This window comes from Diadema antillarum, unplaced genomic scaffold, assembly GCF_040938485.1.
Source record: "Diadema antillarum isolate AM-2024a unplaced genomic scaffold, OU_Dant_1.0 seq00001612_RagTag, whole genome shotgun sequence".
Classification (NCBI taxonomy): domain Eukaryota; kingdom Metazoa; phylum Echinodermata; class Echinoidea; order Diadematoida; family Diadematidae; genus Diadema; species Diadema antillarum.
In genome coordinates, this window is record NW_027272325.1 from 616,570 (window position 1) to 644,442 (window position 27,873).

Below are 27,873 nucleotides of genomic sequence, written 5' to 3' on the forward strand. Positions count from 1 at the left end.
TGATACTGGGTCACTTACCTGATACTCTGGTTTTGCTAATGCTCTAATGCTAGACAGTTCCGGTTAATACAAAAATCCACTCAAACAATGTGCACTATCTCCAGCAGCTAATGGGTTAAAAGGATCAAAAAGGGTGACTTCCTACCACCATTGATGCTGGGTCTCATACCTGGTGCTCTGGTTTGGATGATATTCCCTGCTGCTTGGTTGTAGCTAATAGAAAACTTAAACTCAAACAATGTGCACTATCTCTGGGCTAAGGGGCTAAAAGGACCAAAGAGGGGGCACTTCCAACCACCATTGATGCTGGGTCACATACCTGGTACTCTGGTTTGGTTGATGCTCCTGGATGCCTGGTGGTGGTAAGGAGGGCCTCCTCCACACTCAGACAATCACTCAGCTGCTTGGTGGCTGTTACTTCCTCCTGGCTCTCCTGTTCCAGCTCCTTTCTCTGCAGACAAAACACATACCAACACATCACTCACATTCATTACACAGATGCTGACAGTGTCTATCGTGACCAAAAAGCAGCCATACATGTATTTGCATCAGGATTCCTTATGCTGGGTTCCCACTGTCGGGCGTTTTTGTAATTAGTCTCTCTGTTACAAATTGTATTTTGATGACCTTAACACTGTTTTGTCCGGTGATAGGCATTGTGTTTTGTTGTAAAATAAATTCAATTCAATTCAATTCTTTGTTTGCCAATTAGCATGCAAACCTGGAGCGCTTTCTTCGTCAATTAGCACAGATGTCTTGAAACTAATCATCAATTGAATAGAGATTACCTAATCCCCTTAATCCCCATTGTGTCACCATGGCCTTCCTCTTCAAAGGAGGGAGGCCGTTATCCTTGAGTGGGCTTGCTAAGATAACAACTAGGAAAAGTTAAGTTAAGATAGACCACCGAATGCTGCTGAAAAGGCTAGAGTACTAGTAAGTTATGCTAGTAAAGTGCCATGGCACATAATTATAAACAATTAATTTTCTTATTCCTTCTTACAAGAAAAACTAGAGCCTGTGTATGTGGAGGATATAAAACTGTCTTGATTCACAAATTAAGGAAGTAGGCCTACACTAAGTCATATACATGCAAAAATACCAATCATTCTTGTGGATAAAGTGAATACTTGCAGACAAATACACACACACACACACACACACACACACACACACACACACTGAGGGAAAGTAAATCAAGGAAGTTTACACCAGTCTTCATCAAATATGACACATTCTTAGAAATTTGCAATTATATCTGCATATCCTTGGTGTTCTAGCTGTGGATGGCAAACAGCCAACAGTATGTTAACTCAGGCACATCAGGGGACAGATGTACAGAATGAGGAAACGCTGTATTCAGTGTCACATAACCCTACCAGGACTACTACAACAAGTGATCAATAATGTTCTTCAGTTTCCCATTCTGACGGCATGGTTAAGCAATTATAATGCTCATCCCTGTCAAGGCATTCATCTTTGTCACTATCAAAAATGGCAACACTGTCGAGTGCAGAGAAACAGAGAAACTACATGTAGACACCTTTGATCACTAAAACCAGATATATATTTCCACGAAGATAGCGATATCATGAAGTACAAAGAAACTGGATAGGCACTTCTAAATATTCCATGAAATGTTGAAGTCAAATCTGTCATTTAATCTGTATGGTTTCCGATATCAAACAACTCTTTCCAGGGAAGCAAATGTGGCTGGTTAGGATGCCTTTACCTTTGCAGGAGATCCTGCATCTGGATACGAAGTGAAAAACTGGGAGACATATGTCATGATAGACTTCTCGTCTGGTTTGTCAACATCGACATCTGCGAGGAGAAAAAAGAAAGAAGCAAATATATGAAATATGAAGCTAGTGTTCAATCAATTATGAAATGACTGATCACAATTCAACATACCGACAGTCGCAAATGCCAAAGTATAAACCAGAGAACTATACAAAGACAAGTATGCTGTTGTTACACACAAACACATGCACACACACATAAACAACCAATGTGAAAAGACAGCCTAACCAACCCTTGTTTTTTGAGAGAAAAGTCTTGTGTTATATGTTTGGCTTCTTGACAGTAGCAATAACCAGTACTGCTGACTGAGACCACCATAGATGAATAAGGCTATGAAAGTCCTAATCTCTAGTAATACAGTGTACCACAATCTCTATCTTCCTTTATTTCATCACCCTGATAATCTCAGTTTTCCTCCTCCTCTCTCTTCTTTTGTTTTCTTCTTCCTCTACCTCCATCTCTTTCTCCTCATCTTTTGAGTCCTTACAATGATGGTCATCATAACCATCTCAACCATTCCCCTACTATTCTTCCTCCTTTTACTCTCCCTTCCTTCTCCTCTTCGTAATCTTAACTATCATCTTCATCATCATCATCATCATTGTCAACATTATTACTCTCTTTTTGTCTTCCTCATGTTTCTCTTCCTCCTACTCATTACCATCACTATCATCATCACTACTATCTTCCATCATCAATCACTACTACCATCATCATCATCATCATCACCACCATCATCATCATCGTCATCATCACCACCACCATCATCATCATCGTCATCATCACCACCACCATCATCATCATCATCACCACCACCATCATCGTCATCATCATCATCATCACCACCACCATCATCATCGTCATCATCATCATCATCACCACCACCATCATCATCATCACCACCATCATCATCATCGTCATCATCGTCATCATCATCACCACCGCCAACACCAACATAATCATCACCTCCCCAGAGTAGGTAGGTAGTTGTTGCTAAGATGTTGGTACACCTTTGGGGTCAAGGAGCCTAGTGATACCCAGCTGTTGCTTGGCAACAATGACATCACTACCATCCTCATCCTATATCACTAGTACAATTGTCTTTAACATCATCATCATCACCACTACCACTACCACTACCACCAACATAATCATCTCCACCCTGGAGTAGGTAGGTAGTTGTTACTAAGATGTTGGTGTACCTTTGGGGTCAAGGAGCCTGGTAATACCCAGCTGTTGCTCGGCAACGGTGAAAGCCTGATCAAGCCTCTCCACATTGCTGTATCCGCTGAGAGCCTGCACGTCAACCAGATCCCGCCGGATGTTGTGGATGAGCATGCTGAAGGCATTACCATCACGCCAGCTCGGTCCAAAGTCCTTCACCTCAACAGTAGGTCCTCCAGGCACAGATCTGCAATGCAGTTTTCAGAATAAACTAATCAAATCTGGCCTACCTTCACCTCAAAAGTGACAATTTTAACGATTTGTGGTTATGTTGGGTTTTCATTTTTGTTTTTTTGCCTCATGAATATTGCATTCCATGCATATCAGTAAATCAGCTTGCAGCAGGAAGGAAACAATGACCTGCAAATTTAACGTTCTGTCTCCTTAGATTACTGGCTGGGGGTGGTGGGGGAGGGGGTTGGTAGGGGCAGTTATTTTGCTACATGAACAACACTTTAATGAATGCATGATAATTCTCATTGAATATGACTATTCTTTCTACCATGACAGTCTTGAGAATTATCATAACCAAGACAATGATAACACTATCAAAAATGAGCATATTTATTCAGAGGAATAACAGTCAGAACTGAAATTAAAATGGCATTAATGATATTGCAAAAAATTGTCATTTTTTTATTACAATCACATTGTACAAGTAATGATAATGATTGTGAGACAACTACATAATCATCAACAAAATCACACATAATCAAAATTATCATCAGAATAGTAAGGATGAGGACAAAAGATATTTATCTGGATTTGGTAGCAGAGTCAGGCTACAATCACAACTATAGAATGGATATTTCTGGATTGCATGCATAAACTGATGGCAAATCATTACAAATCTACAAAAAAGGAAGACATCAAAGTGGGAGTTATCCTTGCTAAATAACCACCTTTTACATACATATGCATTAGGGGGAATTTGTGGGGTTTTTTCTGGTTTGTTTGTTATCTATTTTATTTCATTTTTTATCTTTATTTTATTTTTTGTATATTTATTTATTTATTTATTATCTTTTTTTTGGGGGGGGGGAGGGTTGTACGATATGTACATGAAGATGTGTCAAAAATATCTGCTAAAATGCAACCAAGTCATTCAAATGTACATGCTGTTAGTAGTGGGAATGAAACTTGTGTTAGCACACTTTTGTTTTGAATTATGTAGCAAGAATTTAGGCCTACATGCATATGTGACTTAACCTACACATGCATAAGAGTTAAAGCGCTGTTTATTTCTTTCAATTGATTTTGATGAGCATATTGCCTCATTCTTCTATTTTGATGGGAATTGAAATGACAGCAGGGCTTCATAACAATTAAGCTGACAGAGGGTATTGCAATGATGAAGTTCTTCATAGTAGAGTTTGTGTGTCCTTTTGCAACCCCGATAATTACATTCCTTTCATAAGCTGGTATATTGTAGAGGTAAGTAATCAAGAGCTTTCCTCAGAATGATAAAACTGGAAATTCTATATGATGGAGAGAGAATATATACTATAGATTTCCAGTGAATTTCTTCAGACACCCCCCCCCCCAAATTCCAACTGTTTACCTTGGTAGAAATGGGGAGCATATGCTCAAATGACATGGGGTTAGTTTTTCATTTCTTTTTTGAAAACTCTGAGGCAAAATGCCAGAAGATTTCATACACACAGATGAGAAGCATTATTTTTCAACCATGCTATATATTGTGACATTTACCAAAGGATGATATATGACCTTTAAGACAGTAAATAATCACTAGTTTTTGGTTGTCATTTCTTAACAGATATTCTACATGTCATAATCTCACACATGCCTATCATTTTTATACACAATCAGTTTGCGATACCACTTGTTGCAAGGGTATACCAAAGAAATGTATCATCCATATAACCCATTACGCAAATTACAAGCTAATGCTTTTTGTGGTGACAACAGTGTACGCATGAGCTGATTCACTGCATGATTGCGTATTTTGCCACAAACATTATTTTAATGACATGAATGATATTAAATGAAATTAAATGATGGTATAGTAGATTAGTTTGAAATGATAATCATCCTCCTGTCAGTAAGTTGCATTAACAAAGACTATCATCATAACAGTAATGATCGACGATTACAAGAATCAAAATAATGACAATACATTGCTTTTCTAAAGCATTTCAAATATCATTTCCTCACTAAGTTTCATGGGTGCACGTCACGAGACCAACACCCACGAAGTCATACAGCCCATGAGTTAACATTTGACACTAAGCAAACGAGGCCCACGAGGCCGAGACATTAAACCCTGTGTTATATCTGTCAAACTCGTGGGCTGTATGACTCATGGGTGTCAGCCTTGTGGGATGGCTCCAGTGCACTGCAAAGATGAATCAAGACCAACTTCAAATCTGGAAATGCAAATGCAGAGCTAAAACTACATGGACATGAAGCAATTAAGCCTAAATTCACTTCTCTTGTTTGGTTTTGGCAAGCAATTTTGACACAGGCATGATATAAAGTTTTGCTAGCACTCACAATCAATTTCACACATCAAGCATATCATGATATTATGTGTCATGTATACAATGCTCAGTTTGCACATGTATGTAAACTTTGGTCTGTCAATATGTGGGCACACCTGGGACAGCATGGGTTTACTAAATTTTTTTTTGTGTGTTAAAAAGCTCATGCACTCATCATTACCTCTCCATGAACGAGCTGCAAGGTGCCATTATTTCAAGTCAGAGAAAGAAAAAAGGAAATACAGTGGCATTCAAGACCATTAAAACACCATCAGTGACACACCATGAAACCATGCATGACTTCATGCACTACCTTAGGCTTTGTCAAAGACCCTCTTGTTGTGATAGTTGCAAAAGAAGTGAGCACTGGGTTGTACTATGAATGACAGGCAAACTCCAGCAAATTGGCCTTTGCAGGCCCATTGCTAAGTAGTCATTTACGCCTTGGTATTGCAGAATTTTGCCTCCAGTGTTTGGTAGCAAAAATCGCGACCATAATCATAGAATAGATTTCATGCTCTGATAGGTGGTGCATGAATCTAAGCAATTTGATTGGTTGAAGAACTGAATCATTTCGGATACCCCTAGCTAATTACTAACTATCACATTTTCAGATCTCAAAAAGGCAGTCATATTCGATCACTGCTTTAGCTTCAACTCACTTGGTTTGCAATTGTCAAACAATGGTGTGAGGGCCTTTAAAAGAGGCTAGCACTAATTCAGAATTAAAACTTATTTGCAGATTAGGAAATTACCAGAAAAATAGATGGCAAAGTTTTGTTTTTATGTCTAAGACAATCCAAAGAAAGAAGGCTTAATGGCATTCACAAGCAAGTTAACTGTAGTCAAGAATATCATTGAATAATCAAAACACAATGTATTGGCAACAGATTTACTGAGGGTTTTTTTTTTTTTTTTTTTTTGGAAAAGAACACACTAAAAAAAATGCACTTGTAGATTATACATTCATATGTTTATCAGTCTTTTTTTTTTTTTTTGGTGTTTGTTTATTCAGTACACAGTTTTTTAGCAAAGTGGAAAGAAAAAAATTCAAGTTAACTGGATTAGTATGATCTACTACAATGGACATTGACATTACACATTACACTAAAAACATAATTTAGGACATTTTTTTTCTCTCTTTTCAAAATGATCTGCTTTTAAAAAACAAAAAGGGGTGCAAAGGTAGATTTAACTCTTCAGAGACAACATTGATGCATGCAGAGATCCACATCCAACTTTCAAGTGCTTTTAAAAAATGAAGGCCTCCTTTTTAGTTTTGTTTTGTTTTTTGTTTTTTTAGTGCTGCGATTATTTATTATTGAGACCAGAAACTTATTTTGTGATGCCATGGAGCTGTGTGCAGAGGTTAGTGCAAACTTCTTCATTCTTGCCCACGTTTTTAGGTAGTTAGAGTGAGCCGTAACATTCCGAATGATCTTTTCTTCTCTCATTCTCGCATACACAGAATTGTCTACTCGCACACGAGGGCAAACAGCAAGCATCACGCATGCTGTGTGATCCCAAGGCGGGGCGTTTGTTCATAGTCACTCCAAGGAATAGCAACCAACACACAGCTGCATGTTTACTCAGTACCCCACTGGTCTGATGCAAGGCCATGGAACACAAGCAAATGGCTGGGCCATCGAAATCTTTCCCTTGTAACAATCAAGTAGTCGTGGGCAATTCAAAATAACTTCAATGGATATGACCCTCCCGACAGATAACAATAAGTTGATGTAAGTTTGAGGAAGAGAAAAGTAGGCAAAACTCGATATAATGGCAGAAGATCAGTAAAGGTAGGGATTCTGGCTTCTACAGCCCCTCTGATATCTATTACTTTTCATCTGTTTATGACAATTGTCTGACAAATGTGTGTCAAAGTTTTGGCTGTCCAAGCTGAATGAGGAAGTAATGAGTTCATGTTGGCACTTTTCTTTAATTGCTGGAGTTTTTATCATTACTCAATAGTTGCCGTACAGGGGGCTACTTAATTAAATCCCTTGCCTCTCTAATACAGTAATTTTCTCATGAATTGAAATATAGTATGACACCTATACAATATGGTAGAATGATAGTATGCATTGAGTTAATGAGAAGGCCTTCTATGGATGCCTGTGATACCTTTTTCCCACAGTAATAAATGATACATAGAGATTCAAATCAACATTTGAATGATAATATGCAAATTGGTTGAGGCCGTAATAAGTACTAAATTATAACAACAAAAAATTCACGTAGTTCAATTGGATGCTTTCTTTCTTGACCCAGTTGATTCTACACATATCCAACTACAATATGAAAATGTAAACAGTCCTTCACAATCACTCTCAGTGCTTTGGATATAATATACCTTCTTGGTGCAGCTGATTGTATGCACACCCAACTACAATATAAAAATCTGAACAGATCTTCACCAGAAGATACTCTTGTGGCCCAGTTGGTTCTTTGCAAATCCCAACTACAATATAAAATTTAAAATAGTTCTTCACTTAATCACTCACAATGCTTTGGATGCCTTCTTGGCCCAATTGAGGAGAGCCTTCTTGGCCGTGACCTTCTCCTTGAGTTTGGACACGGCCTTGGAGGCCTTCTTGAATGGTGGGGGGTCCAGGGAGGCAGCATCCGACCCCCGCCTGGAAGAACTGGGACTGGTTGCCGCCGAGCTGCTGACGCTACTGGTGTTGCTGTCATACTCAGCCAAGGCATCCAGTAAGGAAGTATTGGCCTCAATCTGATGGGAGTAACATAACATATGACACACAAAAATACGCAGAGATTAAATATAAATCAACTTTTACGGGAAATTCCTCCTGAAACATGTGGCTATGAAGAGCCATCCATTTTGTGTCTAGGCATTACTACAAAGATTAAGCAACACTAAGAGCACTGCTGAAAACAATCACATATGTCATCTTTATATCATTATTTTCCTAACTGCAAACGAAATGTCATATTCCATTTCTTGAAATCAAAAAGTCATCCACTATTGCAGATAGCAATGTATGCTGAAATGAATTCCTTTACAAATTGAGCTACATGTATATCTGTAGAAATATTGCATCAATATGTGTTCATCATGCAATCACAATCAAAATTTAATCTCTGAATGTTAAGAAGTTAAACAGGACAGACTGTTTGTCAAGAAAATTGTTAGTCAATAATCTCATCAAAAACTGGCATTCTTCAACTGATATTTGAGTAAAAAACACACCTGGAAATAGAGGATAATTGTCCAGATGAGACCAAGGCAGATGGGAGGTCGTCCGTCGACGATGTCGCCAGCATTGATGTTGACTAGTTTGATCTGTACGTTGGTGAGAGAATAAAAAAGCAAAGTTCCAAAGCTGAAGATATAGTGGTCCATTACACGTCATCAGTCATGGATTAGATTAACCAGCACTGGCTGTTGGGCAGAAGCTCAGTGGTTTAGTGGATAAGATGCCTGTCCGGAGATCAGGAGGTCATAGGTTCGACTCCTGCTCGAGTATGTATGCCCATGATTTTCTTTTTGTTTTTGTCATGGCTACTACCAAAACACTGATCAATTCAGTGCTTATTCACATCGATGTAGGGCTATTTGTCAATCAGTTGCAATAAAAAAACAACGCACCAGAAGAATTCATGAATTTGAATAGCACAGGGTAGATGGTCCAATGTATACTAGGAAAGGGGAAATTTTCATGTGAGTAACTTTTTGCACACAGTCAGGTAAAATTAATTTTGTGTGTGTTTAATCCCATAGAATCCCATAGAATAGAGGGGACTGCATTCTACAAGCTTGGCTTTTTAGCAGTCCCCTCCATTTCTGACCTTTTCTTTCTTATGATTCAGTCACATTTTGCCCATGTATTTTTTCAACTAGTATGTTTATTGAGTCATGTAAACAAATGACGTTTATCTACTTTCATTTGGAAATGTAACAGTTACATTGTACTTAATTTGTTTATATGAAATTGTCATATTATATGTTTTGGCCGGAAATGAAATGAAAATGAAATGAAAATGAAATCAAACAGATAAAAGATTATTACACGCACAAACTTCTGCATGCCTCTATTTTCAGCAAATGCACAAAAATGCCCAATTTTACAGTATATATTTGTCTGGAACAAGTCGGACTGAGATGGGAGAGGGGATGGGATGGGCAGATGACCAACATGCTGAGAAGTCAGCATGACCTCTCACCTTTCTGTCCTGGAGGAACTTGAGAGCTGTGTTGACGTTAGCAAGGTGATGGATTCTCTTCATGTGGCGGCCACGTTCATAGGGCTGAGATAGAAAGCAAAAGAACAACACCGTTCATCTAAATATACTCCACTGAGTAATGTCATATGCATTTGATGTGCCATTACTATCACCAAACAAAAGCTTAAAGGCTGCCATTACTTCATCTTTTTGGTTCAATGCATAAGGAAATCAAACTCTGGCTTTTAATGCCATGGTCATATAATTATAACAATAATAATGATGATAATAATAACAATAATGATTATGATTACTATTATGATGATGATGATGATGATATAATTATCATTATTGTTATCATTATCATCCATATGGAAAACTTTCGCACGATTTCGCGCATTTAGGGTTGACAGACCAGAGTGCACGTAGTCGCCGAAAGCCAACAGCCGAGTGCACTCGAGCATAATATGGGAAGAAGCGGACTCGTCCATTGTACGGGAATCGGGAGAACCGTGCGTGTGCTTACTGGAGGGACAGAATGCATGAACATGGAAGCCATTCTTTTTTATCTGACAGCTAATAATGAAATGATGTTAGTATTTTTAGTACCGGGAATCTAGATTTCCTACAACGGCATTTCCATTTCACCACACAAGTTGATCATTCACGAGCACACACACCAACGCGTACAGTATCTACATAATGGGTTCATTAACCCCTGTTGATTTAATGGGACTGAACCATGGTCTGTTCAAGCACGGCTTGTTGCAACCTCAAGTCATCTCTGCAGAGCAAAATACGCATGATGATCCTTGAATTTGGCAATATTTAGCTCTGAAAGAAGTGGTAATACACTCTGCAGGATTGTCAGAATATTAATAAAGACTAATCTGTTATAATGTGGACGAAAGACGATTCAAAAGGCATGATATCCAGCGAAAATTGTGAATAACTTGAACTCTCCCGCCTTCGTTTCACAGCACAAACACAATTGTTTGTTTACGCACACTCGTCCGTTGTCCGTAAGCATTAGGGGAATTGTGTACAATGGACAGCACAAAAGCTCGCACGCTTTAGCAAAGTCACAAGCAGTTTTGTAAAACATTCTTTGATTTGACAAGAAAAGTGCCCTAATTTCTCTCTGACCAATCAAAGCAAGTTATACATCACTGAAGAGCCCAAACATTCTACTTCATTTTGAAGTGCGAGGGTAAACAATTCCACTAAGCTTCCGTGGTACAGCCTGTGATTTATATGGGCATGTCCGAAAATTATGGCTTATTTTGGGTACTCCGCCATAGACAAACTCAAGATTTGGTGATTTGAAGCAGAATTTCAGAGGAAAAGTGCCCTAATTTCCCCAAACCTATTTTTTGGGGAAATACACGGAGTAGAAAGAGGGTACATTCTAGTTTCATTTGGAGGGCGAGGGTTTTGAATTCATGGCCATGTTTTTTGTGCAGAGCTATTTTTGTCCCAAAGGAGGGGGATATGACGCGTCTTTTCACGTGTTATAAGCACCGGTGCTCTCGCTCCGGAGCAAATGCGCGCAAGTTTTCCATATGATCGTCATCATCATTATCATCGTTATCATTATCATAATCATCATCATTTATTCAGCCAAAAGAAAATCACAATATCAGTTACATAACAATGAGGCATATTCAATGAGAAATTCTTCAACAACTGTTTCAAAGCCTTCCTCCATGTAATGATATGACACATGTGATTGCAAGATCATACTTTAACACTTTAATGATGTAAAGGCATTGCTTATTTCCAAGCTAAAGGTCAAGGCCATTTGATGCATTCACATCAGTACAACACCTCTAAGCCTGGTCAAAGATGTATCAATTCAAGCAATAAAAAGGATGAAAGACATTTCAATTTTAACAACGTGATGGGAATAAACATATGAAAGTAGAAAAAAAAAGAAAAAGGAAGGACAGAAGAAATGCATATCATCCGTTATCGCTGTATCTTTTCATAGTAGAACACATTTCATTTTTACTTATAAATGCAACAATAATCTTCAGAATTGAAGAAGTGGAACCAAAAGGAGAAGAAGGAGGATAAGGAAGAAATGAAGCAGAAGATACAAAGATGAAGAAAAATCCCTGATATTTGTCAACTGCCAAAAATGCCACAGAGGTGGTTGAAGTACATAGCCACTTATTCACAATTAGGCCTACTTAGATTCTCTTGAAAAACTGGATATCAAATTCATCAAACCCTGTGAGTTGGCTTCATCTAAACCTATCACAAATAAGGTCAACAGCTCATTGACTTTATGGTGGATAGGAAACAGTACCCAATAACTTTGTTACAGCGCCCATATCATTGAAGTGAAAGTATCTCTAGCAAGTGTTTTGATAGCCGCTATCTCATACCCCTGCCTACGTGTCTATACACAGGTGTGCCAAGTCAAGTACACCTGACACTTAATCCTTAAGGGTACAGTAAGGAGCAGAGTCAAGGTGCTGTGAAATTATAATCAACAAGCATGAAGAGCATATATGGTAAAGCAAAGATGATCTTTGTATGGGGGAGAAAAAAAAAAAAACTTAAAAAAAAGAACAATTCTCAGAAAAATCAGTGAATACTTCAAAGCCAATGCTCACATGGAGATATCATGTCAGAGACAAGGGATTGCAAGAAATTAACTTTAGATTTAGAAAAAAAAAAGGTTTTACTTTTATATGCCAATAACCAAATAATCCTACATACCATTTTTTTGTCATGCACTAAAAAATACCCCAATCCACCAAATGTTTTTACTTGTGTAGAGTTCTATTGCACCTAATCAGAAACACCCGGCGATAATCCTCAATCACTGCTAGATCCCAGTAGAAAGTAGAAAATGTTCACTCTGCAGGGGAAGGGGGAATTGAGGCTATACGGCTTTGAATGTTAAATGCTCTTTGACCTCTTTTACTGAAACATTGAAAAATGCATCACAGGAAAGTTAACTTCACCCCCTCCCCCACCCCAATGATCCATCCCCTTGAGATATAGCAAACACATTCTGGCATTCTGTCCAAGTCACCTCTGGATTTGAAACCGCTCCATCTGTTTCTTGATGATCTCATTTTTTTTTTTATGTTATGCTTTTTGATCTCTTTTAGTGTAACACAGAAAAACGTTTGAAAGGAAAGTTCTTCACCCCCTCCCCCACACCCACAATCCATCCCCCCTTGAGATGTAGTGAACACATTCCATCGGCATCACCTCTAGATTTGAAGCCGCTCCATCTGTTGCTAGACCAAGCTACTTTGATGGAAGATTAGCATCAGGATGGATGACAACATGTAAGGGGGGGGGGGGGGGTTGGGTGGAACATAGATCCATTATGTCTGGCACATTCATTGCATGGATATTGAATGGCAAACTAGATCTACGGTCTAATAATTTGCAGTATGGATGTTGCCGCCTAATTTGCGATACATCATGTGAAATGGAGCAGACAGGACACACAAGAAACATGATTTGCAGAGTACGCCTGTATATTGCAGAAATGAAGAGAAAGTGAGAATTTAACCTCAATCCCTCCAAATATGAAAAGAAACACAAAATCTCGAACTATTGGAACCTAGCATATGATCAGCATCTTTCTCACCATCCAGTATTGCATATTAAGACATGCCTACAATATTGTCATTATGGTGTCTTTTTATCACATTGTATGTCTTCCTTTATCATACAAGTCTCATTACTGGCTGGTTAATAACACTAAATTCATGACATGGTGACATTTCCAGGCTTGATGATCTCATTTCACTACTGCACTGGTAATGTGAAAACAAAGGTCATATCAGCCCCTTTCATACTGAACCTAAATTTCAGACACAGTCAATCAAACCAAGACCAGCCTAAGTGGTTCTGCACTGCTCTTTCAATCTCTAAAAGTGTACAGGTATACCAGACCTATGGAGGTCATAGAAACCTTTAAAGGTAGGGGATACTTTTTACAGAACTCCCAAAATGCAGCAAAACATTAAATATGAACCTCAGGGGACTTGTTTAGGCCACTGCTTAGAAATTTGAAAGTCAACAGTTATTTACAATTTGAATAATGCACAAAACTCAACTACTCAGTAGTTTTGTGTGTCAGCCACACTTAAGCCTTTTTGTTGCAGTCTTCTGTATTTTTAATCTATAAACACAAATCTAAAAGTATATGAGCTGATGTAATAACATATAGAGTGTGTGCCAAGAATGCATATAGAAATGTTTGTAAGTTTTGATGAACTTTATTCACAAAATATACATGATGGACACACATACAGTGCATGGGTCTGCAAAGGTAGCCTAGTAATGTACTGGAATTTACGGTGAGCCCCGAAAAGTATTCAATTCAAAATCTAACGGTCAATGAAAATGTACTAAATGTTACCTTCCACTTTCAATACTTTGTGGGAGTTTCTAAAATGATACTCTCTTCAACATACCACTGTGTTTATACAACTCTTCATTTAAGGCATGCAAATGGGATTCCCTACCTTTAACACCTCCCTCCAAACATGTACCTTGCATCCATGAAAATATATATGCATGGGTTATGATATGATACAATCATCTTACCAGGCCCCCTAACATCACCTTTTCAAGGTAATGTTCCTCAAATTCTGAATGATTTTGAAACTTTCACACACAAACATCCCATTTAGAAAGAAGAAGACACACAATGGTAACCAGGAAGTATTTTACAGGCCACTGGCTTTGGAGTGATTCAGAGGCAGCCCTTACCCACCAGCAAGTGCATCTGACGATTTCGGGCACCCTTTACCGGTATTTTATTCGGGACTCGTGACCCATTTCAGCTGGAAGTTAACCTGCATGCTTCAGGACCAACCCCTGAAGCACTCTTCCAGCAGATACACCTCAGGTGTTTGAGAGTACAACTGACTAGAAATGATATTGTGGTTAATTAGATAATTTCTGTTCATAAGGTCTTACCAGAACTTCTCCCGAGAGAATTTCCAGGAGAGCCAGTAGTACTGTTCCAGTCTGGAGGTCTTTGAAGAGATCCTCCACACGGTATTGTGGGTCATGCTGGATGGAGTGAACAAAAAAAAGAAGTCAATGAATACATAACATACATCCATACATACATACACAAACAAAATACGGTATATATTTTAATGCACACATGGTTATTGTGTGTAGATCTTCTTCTATTATTAGATGTACAATTGTACACTGTAGATGAATAACAGAAATCTGTAGAGACAGAGAGACACATACAGACAGACAGACAGACAGACAGACAGACAGACAGACAGACAGACAGACAGGCAGACAGAGGAGGAGATTTTTAAACAAATAAAGATACAATCCTAGACGGCCTTTAGAAATCTTGCAGACATAGCCAAGTAAATATTGAATATGATGCCTATGTGCTACACATAATTTATTCATTCCATCAAAACATCCAGTTTTACCTCTATTACATAAGATCTGATCTCTCAAACACATTCGATATAAACTGAAAAACACTGAATCATCACGTAGTTTCAGATACAATTTTAACCAGTCTACCTTTCATTTCTGCATGTGAGATATAAAGGAGGTATATACTTATTTTTCTTCAAAAAGTCAAATAAACAAGAATTCAGTCAGCATGCATGACATCTGCTTAAACAAGTCACTCAGTGATACATCGCATTATTTTTTCTCTCAGTTTCATTTCAACCTAATGAACAAAGCTTCACGCAAAGCAGGTGTAATATAATGACAGAAGATTGCTGCAAATGTAACTTTATATAATTATACTTTGGCCAAATCTATGAGACAACTGTTAGAATACTTCACATTTTCTCTGTCTCTGCATATGAGTGCACTTATGGCAAATTCTTTTAAATTAATTCTTTACCATTTTTTATGCCTTCCACCCGTGAGAAAAAAAAAAAAAACAGTTTTGGTACAAATTACCTAGACACTTCCTTTTGTTGACATGCCAACCAGAAACAATCGACTCCTAACACGACGCTGCAAGATTTAATGTTCTGACTTTGCATGTTAATGGTAGCCTGGCCTGCATTTGCATCTAGGCTGGGCTACACCAAACGGACATTAGACATTCCAAAACAATGACAGGTATTGGGTGATCCCTTATCATAGACAAATATTAGCTCATGCTGATTAGTGAATAGTCAACATGCTACGTGTAAAAAAAGATGGAGGTTTAGATTATATTTTCTGTGGTGACAAATTTCGCTGTGGTTGATGTGTGTCTCTGAATACTACTTTGTAAATTTGATATGCTTCTGAATATCAGATAAGTGAATTTCTTTCTTTTCATTTTATCACTTTACAGCTCCTGATTGTAATCTTTCAGCAAAGTTTATTTGTTATATTTTGGTATGTGTTAATCTTTGCATAGCCTGCATGATAACATATATGAGGTACCAGAATAATGCAGACAGTAGCTCAGGACTATTGATATATCTGTCTGACTGCTATCAAATATCATTGTATGAAAATGCCCATTTGTGCTCAATATGCACATATCACATTTCAGCTTAAACTTCTCTAGCCTTTCAAATTAAAAAAAAAAAAAGGTTGAGTAAGCCAACATATGAAAATTTCTTGATAACGTAGGCTCAATAAATCCACCTGATGCTTCATCATGGCTATGAGTGGAGTTTTGGAGTTTAATTCAACTGCAATCTTTTGAGAGTATAACCATACATATGGGCTACATTGTACAACACCTTGAATGAAAGGACTCATAGAAGAGCAAGGATTACATGGGCAATGAATTGACTCGCAAGACAGTTTTGAAATATGTCCTGAATTTTAACATTATGAGCTCACCACTGATTCTTAGTCATTGTTAGCACACAGCATCTACCACTTACAAAGATTGAAAGTCAATATAAACAATAGAACTGGTTCTCATTGCAAATATTTTGAAATTTGGATAGTTATCAGGGTCGAAAATTTTTGAGTCAGCATTTCACTGTAAAAAATACAAACATTTTTTGGGTCGTGATTATTTGCAAAGAGCTGACGAGTGCATGTACAGGAATGGTATGCTTACTATGTCACAATGCCAATTCAATATAACATGGCGCACCACTACATCTGGTAAAAATAGTAAGGAGCATCACATGCACTGCATTGTGGGTTATAAAATTATGAAATTTTTTGCTGTCACCATTCTCACTGTACAGGTTTGCAACTATTTGCAAAAAATCACACAAGGTATTGTGACTTGGATCGCGAAGCAAATCTCACAAAATAATGTGTTATTTCTGTTCACACTGTAAGAATTCCAAAATGTGGGTCGCAATCCTGATCGCGACATGAAATAATGCATTATTTTGAATGCAATGAGAATGGTACAGTATGCAAAATCCAGAAATGCTAGAGAAAATGCAGAAATCAACGTAAACATTCACCGTTCATGAGGAGAAAAATCGGCTTGGAAAAGGATCATGCGTGAAGAGAAGAAGGAGGGAGAGACAAAAAACGCAATACACAAGCTACGAAAATCATCAGAACGCAACGAGTGAGAAACAAAATAATAATCTTACCTTGGCAAGATGTGAGTTTATCCAGTTTGTGAATGTCTTCTTTTGCACCCTCTCTTGCTCATCTGTAACAGAAAACAATCAAACAAAATATTTTCAGTTTATCGTTTTGTTGTTGTTGTTTATTTCTGCTTTAAGAACTCCAAAAAGAATAGAGACACTATACATTCAATTTGCAAGTCTTTTTTTGTACCACCTCTTGCTCATCTATTAGAGCAAACAAGTATCTAAAATGTTTATCATTTATTGCTCTTAGTTATTACTTTCTTTGATCACAGAAAAAGTCAAACAAATGCAGAGCTGCTGCATCACAATTTCAGAATACATACCATCATGTTGCACAGAGTGTTGATGAAAACTAGTCATTTACTATATCTCAGTTTTGTTCTGATCTATCATACGACAGCACATGTTGGTCAGATAGATTGTTACTTTTTTTTAGTATTACATGAAATGAGATATCATTCAATATGACTGCCAGTATGATTCTGATAGGAATAATGCCACAGCACCTGGGTTTTCACTATGAAATTACTTGCACACCATTCCCTGTTATGCAAAATAAATCTTGCTAGTTCGTTACAATACACAGGTCTGCTCTAATGCATTTCTAAGCTTTTGTGCTTGTTCACTTTTAACAGCTATGTCATTAACATGAGAATTCATTAAAAATGCAAAGTCATTTTCACTAATGACAGTGAAATGATAGTGAAACAAAATCAACATAATTATAAGATAAGAAAAAAAAACCACCAATGAGGTCTAGCCTCAGTATGCCATTTTTTTAATACTGAATCAACAGTACAGCAAATTGCCTCAGTACTTTCACCTCTTACAAAAAATGAAATGTTCCTTTACTTTTTCTTTGTGTAGATCAAAACTTCTTAAAAGAAGAAGCAAAGAAAAAACAGAGGGTAACAGACACACAGGTAGATTTTTTGTGACGAACCACCCATGCACACAATATTTCTGTACATGAAAAATCTCAGAAATCCAGATCTTGCACGAGTGGAATATGAGCAGGTCGAGCCTTTAAAATATGCATATAGCAGGTCCACCCTACAGGATTACACTATTCCTGGGAAAAACCATTCATCCAACACCCCCAGGCTCATTATACTGGTATCGAAACCTATTAGCAGGGAACTCTCTTGGGTACCTTAGCCTTTCAGGATTTGCATCGCCATGGAGACATTGCATCTGGTTGCCATGGCAACCTACATATTGATGACTCATTGTCTGATGTGGGAGCTGGTATCAGGAGAACATGTTCCACTTCTCCTATGAACATACACAATGCTCAATGCTGTCCAATGTTCCTCGATATCAAGCTATGTCTTTAACAAACTTTCATTAAAAAAAAATGTGTTCAGTGCACACTTTTTTTTTGTTGCCACAAAGCTTTCTTGAACACAACACCAATCCCAGACATAGACAGAATGTTTTGTTTTGTTTTTCAATTCATGAAACCTTTTTATAGCAAGCATTTTGCAATTAACAACTTCTATCATGTTAGTATCAATTTGAAATTTACATCCAATCAATGTATCTTACCCTAGAGCAATAATTGTACCCTGCTGATACAACAATAAGGTAATGAAATTTTTCAAGGTTTTCATGAGAATATTCACTCTGCCTGATATAAAGTAGATGTGGATAACTTAAATTTACAGGTATTTCTGAATCATAGAATTTTCTTTTATTGCCATAACAATTAGTGAGAGCTCCCCTTATGTTTCTCAGAATATAACTTCATTGAAATTATACTTTGAATAAAAAATAAATAAATGCCCAGCACTTCGTTAATGCTTTCACAAAGTTTTCTGATTTAGCATGAATACACATCACAGCCACGTTTGAAATTGGCAAAGCATTTCATCGTCATTCACTGCTTTCCCCGCATGTCGCCGGAAGCAACCACTCCAATTTTGTTGATTGAGGCCTATCGTTGCATATCATGATTTTACCACAGCCAGTGCACATTCTTAACAAATTTGATGTTGTTCAGGGACACTAACAAAAAATGTCATTAGATCATATGCTCCTCATTAGAGTCCAGGCAATGAAAACATAATTCACATAATTATATGCACATATTCATCTACCGTGACATTTAGGAAGGTGGACTAACTGCCTATGGAATCATTTGAGTGATGACCAAATAATTCCGTCTGACAGGTCTTGCCTGGAAGTCTAGCTGAGGGATGTTTGTTCAGCATGATATAACCTGTGGCTTATATCAACACGGGAGGAGCTATAACACTGGCAATTAATACCTGCTTGTGAAAATAACACTCCATGTAGAATTTCACACCTTAGGATCTCTAATGGACATCACCAACAAAATACATACAAACTATAAATGTCATATACTGAAAAGGCTTGTAATGCTTTATTCGTATGGATTATGATTTATGTAGAAATGGGACTCTGTAGAGTTTTACGAGGTACTGCAACTATGGAGTGTCATTCCTATCAAAGGTGTGTTTCACACTCTAATACACACATCAATACACCAATGCTGGTTGAATGAACATTGTGCCCTTCAAATTGTTGGTATGCTTACCTGTATATATTCTTGTGGCCACAAAATGAAACTTACTGCACAAGTATTATCACATAACAAGAATGGTTCCAGTTTTACTAATGCACATGTATGTCGCTTGGTCCAAGGTACAAGTGGACGTGTCATGTTAAATATGGTTCACACCAATACAGACATTCTAGGTTGTCAGTTACAGGAAATGCTGACTTTGATATCAAAGATTGTATGTAATGTAACACATAGCAAACATCCCTTGAGTTAACACAAAATACTCATTTTTTTTTTCATAAACTTCAACTTCTTCGTGTTCTGAAAGCATTTTTTCCCTCCATGGAGCCCTTACTAATATGACAACAGCATCAATTTGTAAGAAATAAAGAATGACATCATGCAGGGTGGAGCTCCAGTGTTCATGGGGACAACTAACGAGAACCATATGTTCCTCTTCATCTGACCAGAGGAAGATTCCAGACCTGGGGGGCATTTCATGAAGCATTTTGTTCGACAACTTGTCGGACAAAATTTACTCTCAGCCAATCAGAAGCAAGGATTTCAGTAGCTTTTAACAGTTTGTCAGACGAGATATCTGACAAATTGCTTCATGAAATGCCTCCCTGATCGCCAGCATCTTCTAACCAAAATATGAATTTTTCGCCATGAAAAATTTTATTTCCAGATTATAAAAAATAAATAAATCTTCTTTTAATCACCTGAGATATAGAACTATCAGAAATACTAAAATCACACAGATTTCACAGTGACTACTGATACAAGAAGATCTACCTTCAATCCTACCAGATGTTGCCATGGCAAAATCTATTGCCATGAGGTTTTCTTCTAATTGGTTCTCTGATAAATGCTCAAATCCTCCTATGTATTCTACCACTGTCATTCCATACAATGAAGGCCCAATCAATGAATTTTTGCATCACTATTTCAACTTCCTGTAGAATATTCCATATCTACTCTGAAGGACTGATGATACCATATAATATAAGTGGTTTTTTTTTAATTAATGTACCTATTAGTTGCTTTAAAAATCATTAGTCTACTGCTACATCCCATGTCGTAAGTATAATACATATAAAACATTAATTGTACACAATTTGAATGTGTGATATGTATACATTGTAAACATGATAGCCAGGGCAGTGAAGGGACACTTGAATAACAACAAAATATTTCTTATATTTTTCTGCACTAGTATATTTGATTTATCTTTGAAAGTAACATTATCTTTAAAACACTACAGGTGTCCACATCTCAGGTAAGGTTGTGCTATGCATAGCAATTACAGTAGGGTACATGTAGATCTATCTTCATGCAGTGCTATAATGGCAATTATACATATTATGTACACTATCTGCCTTTTAAATTTGGTTGGCTTTTTGTGACTGTGTATAATTTCTGTAAAACGTGTTTTACAAATATATACCTAGCTTCAAATCTATATGCAGCATTTGATATCATAAAGCCATGCATCTGGTTATACAGTCCTCTGGACCAGCAGTTTTCTTTCGTTATATCAAAATTCTGTTTTAACTGAATAAATAAACAATAAAAAACATAATGCGGATAATGTTACGACCCAAATCTTTCCTTCGTTATAACTGGAATTTCGTTATAACCATGTTCTTTATAACGGGAGTGCGCTGTATGTAGGTGTTGCTCATATTATATCGTGCCAACTGTAGAACTGTGCATTGGTGTGATCAGTGTTGAACAGACTCAAATTAACATGTCAGGGGGCTGCTGCATTATAGATTGAATTCCCTTTCACATGAGAGAACAATTATGAACAGTTTCTGCACTTGTAAAGTGAGGCATTCATCTCTCTGAATATGAGGATATAGACAGCACGCATACATTGTGAGCAATTCTGATATTACATTCAGCATGTCACCAGTCAATGGGTATCATACATTTCAGAAATCCTAACATTAACTTGTCATGGCAAATGCATAATTGGCAGCACATATCTATACATGTACAGTCACACTTTAAAAAAAAAACAACCAAACAAACAAAATACAGGCAGTCATATTTCTGTCTTGTTCCATACATAAAGACTTGTTGCAACCTGAAATCATCTGCAATTTGGGTGTATCAAGCAACTCTACCCTATTTCATGTAGACTGAAGTGTAGATTTACCAAAGGGCAGTGCAGGATGAAGAAAGTACAGTACCTCCTCAACACTACTACAGTCTACCGTCTCGACCATTTCTGACTTCCATGCTTTTATACAGGTACTCAAAAGGAGGATGTGCACAAACCAACAACAGAGATATAGTCCACTGTTATCTGCAGTGATTACATTTCTGAATTGATGTGCCATGTATAGCAGCCACCGATATATATGCCAACAATGAAGATGGACTATGTACTCGCAAACACTGGATAGTAGTGGCTGTGTACAAGAGAGAGGGAACATACTGCTTTGGCCAGACCTCAAAGCAAACAGGGATGCCATGGGTGCAGGTTGTCAGCCACGCTAGCTATAGCTAGCTGTGAATCTGGTAGTAGTAATATACCAATAATGTCTGATGTATAGCCCCGGAACGAGATCATCAACTCAAATATATACTCACGTTGCAATCTCCTTCCGATAGATCTGACATCCGACATCTTGTTTCACTCATCCATATTTTCGCATGCCGAGGGAATGAGAGGACCAATATTCCAAAATATAATATTCCGACCAAAGAGAAGGCGAGAGAGAATGATGCCTGCTTGAGCACGGATGACAGCACGAATGCTGTTTGATGTTCGAGTGGTGTCCCTGCTTCAAGGGCCCCCACGCTCACGCTCCCAAATCTTGCTCTCTCTCTCTCTCACACACACATACACACACACATACGAACACACACATACACACACAGACGTGAATGTAAACACCAACTCCAAGAGAGAGCACACTAATCCTCTTGTTGTGACCTCCGCTGGAACCCCAGAGGTCTCCAAAGACAGGTCAACTCAAGACGGAGAATTCCTTCCAACATTCCAAGAAGAAGCGACCTACAATTTCATACTTCCATCCAGGCAGCTGCAATATTCTCCTCTTGAATATTCTTGCATTCTACAATGTGGAGCAAATCACAGCATAATGGTGCAAACTATGCATCCAGGGTTCACCTCACTTTATCGATTCCTCATGAATCCTACAGAAAAAATTAGATTTTGCAGAAAATCCACACACAAGCCACGATCATTTCCACAAGGGTAGATTTGTATGACTCTTTGACAATAATGCCACCAAGATACATCCTCTTTCCCCTGCTGCCTTTAATGCAGATGCTGTGCGCGAGAATGCATTCATTACTTATTATCAATAGCCCGCAGATGAGTGAGCTGTGCATCTATTTGTAGCAGTGGTACCTCGCTTTTTATGCAATTTGGTTTAAAGGGAAAAAAAAGGGTGTGAGTAAAGCAAAGGAACAATCTTTTGAGTAAGGCATCGGGCTTGGATGGGCAGCCATTCAAGATTTTACGCTGGCCCTACGAAGAAAGAGGCCAGATTTTGTTCTGGGTATTTGTTCCCATGTCTGCATCTCTTTCTGACCCACAGACTTGACAAAGGAATCATCGGTGCATGGATTTCAAAAGAATCACAAGATCTACTTTTACTATATCACAGTCGAACCCCTCCACACAAGGGGGGGGGGGCCTGAGGAGAGGAGAGAGAGAGAGAGAGAGAGAGAGAGGGCAAGAGAGAGAAAGAGAGAGAGGGAGGGAGGGAGAAAGGAAGGAGGGAATTAGCAAGTTATAACTGTTAACAGTAATAATTCAATGCGAAATCCTTCTTTACGACTATCATTGTTTGAAACACAGAAAGCAAGGGGAAGCATTTTGTGCAGAACCCACAAGACTGGGATCAAGCCATACTGTAATTGAATTTTATGTCAGGATTACAAAAATCTTGTTTCATGACACTTCTAAAACAAAGTGTTTTATAGATCATACTTCCTCTTTTTTGTAAATACACTTATACTTCTCACAATCTTCTTTCTTCCTTACTGTAGCTGTGCTATTTTTTTTTTTCTGTTAAACAAAGTTCTGCTGAAAATGCAATGCAGCTGGATTGAACTGAATAGAAATGGCAATGAAACATTTTAACAAGTCAACCAATAAATTGGCGGAAGACACACACCTATAACACTTGTGAGTTAATAAAGCATTTCATTAAGTCCAAAACAAAACAGATTATTTGTGACCATGTTACCATGAAAAAAAAAAACTATCAAGTCAACCAATATCAAGATTGGACAATTTATAGAAGATACAAATTTATAACACTGTCTTGTGAGTTAATCAACCATTTCATCGAAAGTCCTAAACAATACAGACTATTTGTGCCCAATATCACTGTGAAAACAAAAAACAACAACAGGGAAATACATGCTCAAATTTCTTTAAAACAAAAGATTAAGATGCCATATCAATAACACCTTGGGTAGCAGTGACAACACGGTGCCAAAATTCTCAAAAAAAAAAAAAAAAAAAAGCCTGCAAACTATCCCCCTAATGTCAAAGACCAAAAAAAAACTTTGCTTCAGCGCTCTTTAAACAAGGGCACTCAGCAAGTTTGCCCTGACCTGGGTTCTGAGCCAGCACCTTCCACATTCCACAGACCTGGCTCCTATTACAGCTTAGGGGGGTCTGGTAACCAAGGCAACTCATAGCTGTCGTCATGGCCACCACGTAAACAGGGGATTGCATGATTTATCCTCACTTGCCCTTTGCAGTGAAGCATGGCATGCATCTGCTCGAGTAGGCCTATAGCTTGTATGTCTCAGATATCTTTCATATCTTTATATAGCTGTCCTCATCTCTATGCATTTGTTATTTAATTTACAACTAGTGAGTGGCCTTGTCTGATGATTAATTACTTCAATTGGATTTGTACTTCAGGAATGCATAGATAGATTTTTCTAGATTTAGATTTTATTCGAATCTTCCGACCCCATTCCGGCGTATGAGAGTACAACACATAAATACAAGATATGGTCATTACAATATCAAAGAATACATATTTGTGATATACTACAATGATGTATATAAAATAGTCTATACCTACTAAACATATATACAGTGAAATATACAAATTGACAAGCAAGGTTAACTAATCGTATGAACCATATACGACCAAACAATTGTGATATATAACTACTAGAGATCGAGTATCACTGGATGCTTAATTTTTCTACCACTGCGAGTTAAAATATTTTCTTTCTTGACTAAAGTACACTCAACTTGTTCAGGCTTCTGCAAATTTGCAAAATATGACATGATCAGCCTCACAAATAATACTAATCTTTTAAGCTGCCCTAAATGCGAACATGAAAATAATCTGGACATGTGTACTGAGCAAGGACGTTTAACCAAATAATGACTGCTTATAACTGTCTTTCCTTTTCAAAGAAGGGGCATACGAAAACATACACAGTCACCTATCGAGATCACTGTCATATATGACTTGTTACTGGGTGGATCCTCTGTAACACCATGGAGATTTCATAAACTGATAGGGGATGCGTTTGTTTTGTTTTTTTTTTTGGCTTGGAGATATAAGATTGTGTCTCACAGATTTACCTCTGTTTTCCTCATGATACTGTTACCCTTTTACTTCACAACAAATTAATTCTTTCAGGACTATTTGAATCTAAGAACAGTTTGAAACATGCAATTAAGCCATTGTTGGTTCAAATCCACCGTGAGCATTAATATGGTGTACTACAATGTGAAAGAAATTTTCACATCACAGCAATCATAAAACAGAGACATACCTATCAACAGAAAAATTACTTTTTCAATGGCAAGTGTGAACGCTGGAGGTACTACTTTGAATGCCTACATTCCTTTCAGTACACCCTAAAAGAATTCAATCACCACCAGATACCATCAACAACAACCAAAAAATAAATATAACTGGTATATTGCTCACTATATTATGTATAAACATTTTCTTGAATAAAGAAATGATGCAATCAAATTGACACCCATGGCAGTGCTGCAGCATAAGCCTTCCTGCTGAATGTCTCCTATGGGATCAACAGAATAGCATGCCATACAAGATAGCAAACAAGGAAAATTTGGCTTGTATGCAGGTTCAAAGAGCAAATTCCTAAATGCTAAAAAGCAAACAGTTTCACTTGAACTTCCTATAGGGCCTGCAATCTTAAAGGTCCTGTTTACCTTTGGGAGCAGTGATTTTAAAAATGGTCAAGATATCACTTTTGATGCATATGTGTAGGCCAGTTGTATCACAAAACATCCTATCATATAAATTTTTTGCAATAAAGCCTAAAATATACGGAGATATCACTATTTTTCTCATTAAACCATAACTGTAGACAGTTTAGTCTGGAAACATTTTATTATGATTATTGTTCACATTTTGTATACCGGTACTTAACATCAATTATACTGGTTCAAATTTTTACATCAGTTGTTTCTATCCCTAACTCACATTTTAGAACTATTTTGAAGCACTAATGCTTGGTTTTGTTTCATCTGCAAATGGTAAACTATGCCTTTAAGACCTTGGTACCATATACAAAGGGATTGCCAGAGGCAACTAAAGATTTAAATACTACTTTGAGTGGAGGACTACTTTTGACTGGTAGTAGGACACGAGAAGGCTGACTGATGCCTTGCTCCCTCAACCCCTCCTCCACCTTGCAGGCCTACTGAGTTCTTGACCTTAACCAGTTACCATGCCTTTCAAAAACAAATTTAGTTATTTGATCTGGCAATGTGGAAGTCATGGCGTGCAGCATAACAACATGCACAGGAATACAGCATTCCAGAACTTTTTTTCCCTGCTTGGATTACAGAATTTAATTTATTCTCTTCTTAACATGCTATTACACTAATGTGGGAGGGGGGGGGGGGAGGTGGTTGGTTCATATTGGGCTGTTTCAAACAGACATGGCCATTTTGGTTATCCAATGCTTTGGTAAGTATGTTGCAATCTATTCTAACATGAGTATGCCATGAATGAGTACTATGTAAATTGGACCACTGACTGCCACTACATGTGATTCAAATATTGACAAAGAAACCCTTGTAAATATGCTTTGAGCTTCATGTTTCTAGACATTTACACATGACTTTCAGGGTGTCTCTCAAGAACGCAGATACTTCGGGATGGACTTTTGAAGAGTATGCAAATCACTGTAATAAAGCAGTGTATTCTTCTTCACTTGTTATGCATTGAAGTTTATGCTGAGAACACTTCTAAGTTAGATTTGACACGATCATATATTGCTTGTGGATATTCTGAGATAAAGTGATTATGACTTTTTAAAAAGAATATTTTGGGTCTTGAGATAAGACTACATCACCAAACATTTCAGCATGGGTCACACTGACACCAATATGTTAATCATTCCCTCTTACAAGCTGCCTTGTCCGGTTTGTTCAATCTATTTGTTATATTTACATAAGAATTACAACGTAATGACAAGCTTCCAGTAGTCAGTGCTATGTAAAGAGTGGGAATGTACAAAACCGGGAAAAAAAGGGTAACTGCCTTAAGTTTGCAGATTGATAATTGCAGTGCTTTGTAAGATGGGGCCGTTAGGTTGTACAAAACATCCCCCAAAACGCACATACATTTGATTTTTTTTCTTTGTTGATATCTTAAATACATAGGGCCTACACACAATATTTATAAACTTCATTTCACCATTACATATATTTCCATCATAATCATATAAGATCTTCAGCTATATGAAATTCAGATTGATAAAGAGTGAAGAAGTAGACCAATAGAATTGGTCAAAAACTTTTTTTCAATCTGCACAAACCAAGAGAAAAAAGGAACTTATATACTCTTCATGTGTTATACCAATTTAAGACTCATAACCTTACCAATTCAGAGGCTTTACAAATTCTGAAATTGAAACTAGATATACTTGACAAAGGTCTCATGATTCCATACAAATGTAAGTGATTACCTTGAAATACTCTAATAATGAGTGTGCACTATCAAAGTAACTCCTTTTGCTGGTCCCTCTGCAGGATGAGAGGGAATTGTGAAAACAAAACAGAACTTGAAAATCCATAAATATAAAG

The 27,873-nt window shown here is 37.5% G+C and overlaps 1 protein-coding gene across 1 annotated transcript in view; it reads right to left on the reverse strand.

Annotated features, from left to right (window-relative positions):
* Nucleotides 1-27,873, reverse strand: part of LOC139711121 (muscle-specific protein 300 kDa-like) — a 311,965-nt gene that overhangs the window by 214,465 nt on the left and 69,627 nt on the right. Inside the window, exons 2-9 of the mRNA XM_071623037.1 lie at nucleotides 17,255-17,316; nucleotides 14,673-14,768; nucleotides 9,717-9,800; nucleotides 8,743-8,835; nucleotides 8,033-8,262; nucleotides 3,006-3,214; nucleotides 1,733-1,824; nucleotides 320-451 (exon numbers count right to left, since the gene is read on the reverse strand). Of these exons, the coding sequence (XP_071479138.1) occupies nucleotides 320-451; nucleotides 1,733-1,824; nucleotides 3,006-3,214; nucleotides 8,033-8,262; nucleotides 8,743-8,835; nucleotides 9,717-9,800; nucleotides 14,673-14,768; nucleotides 17,255-17,316 (998 nt within the window). The remainder of the gene's footprint in view (nucleotides 1-319; nucleotides 452-1,732; nucleotides 1,825-3,005; nucleotides 3,215-8,032; nucleotides 8,263-8,742; nucleotides 8,836-9,716; nucleotides 9,801-14,672; nucleotides 14,769-17,254; nucleotides 17,317-27,873) is intronic.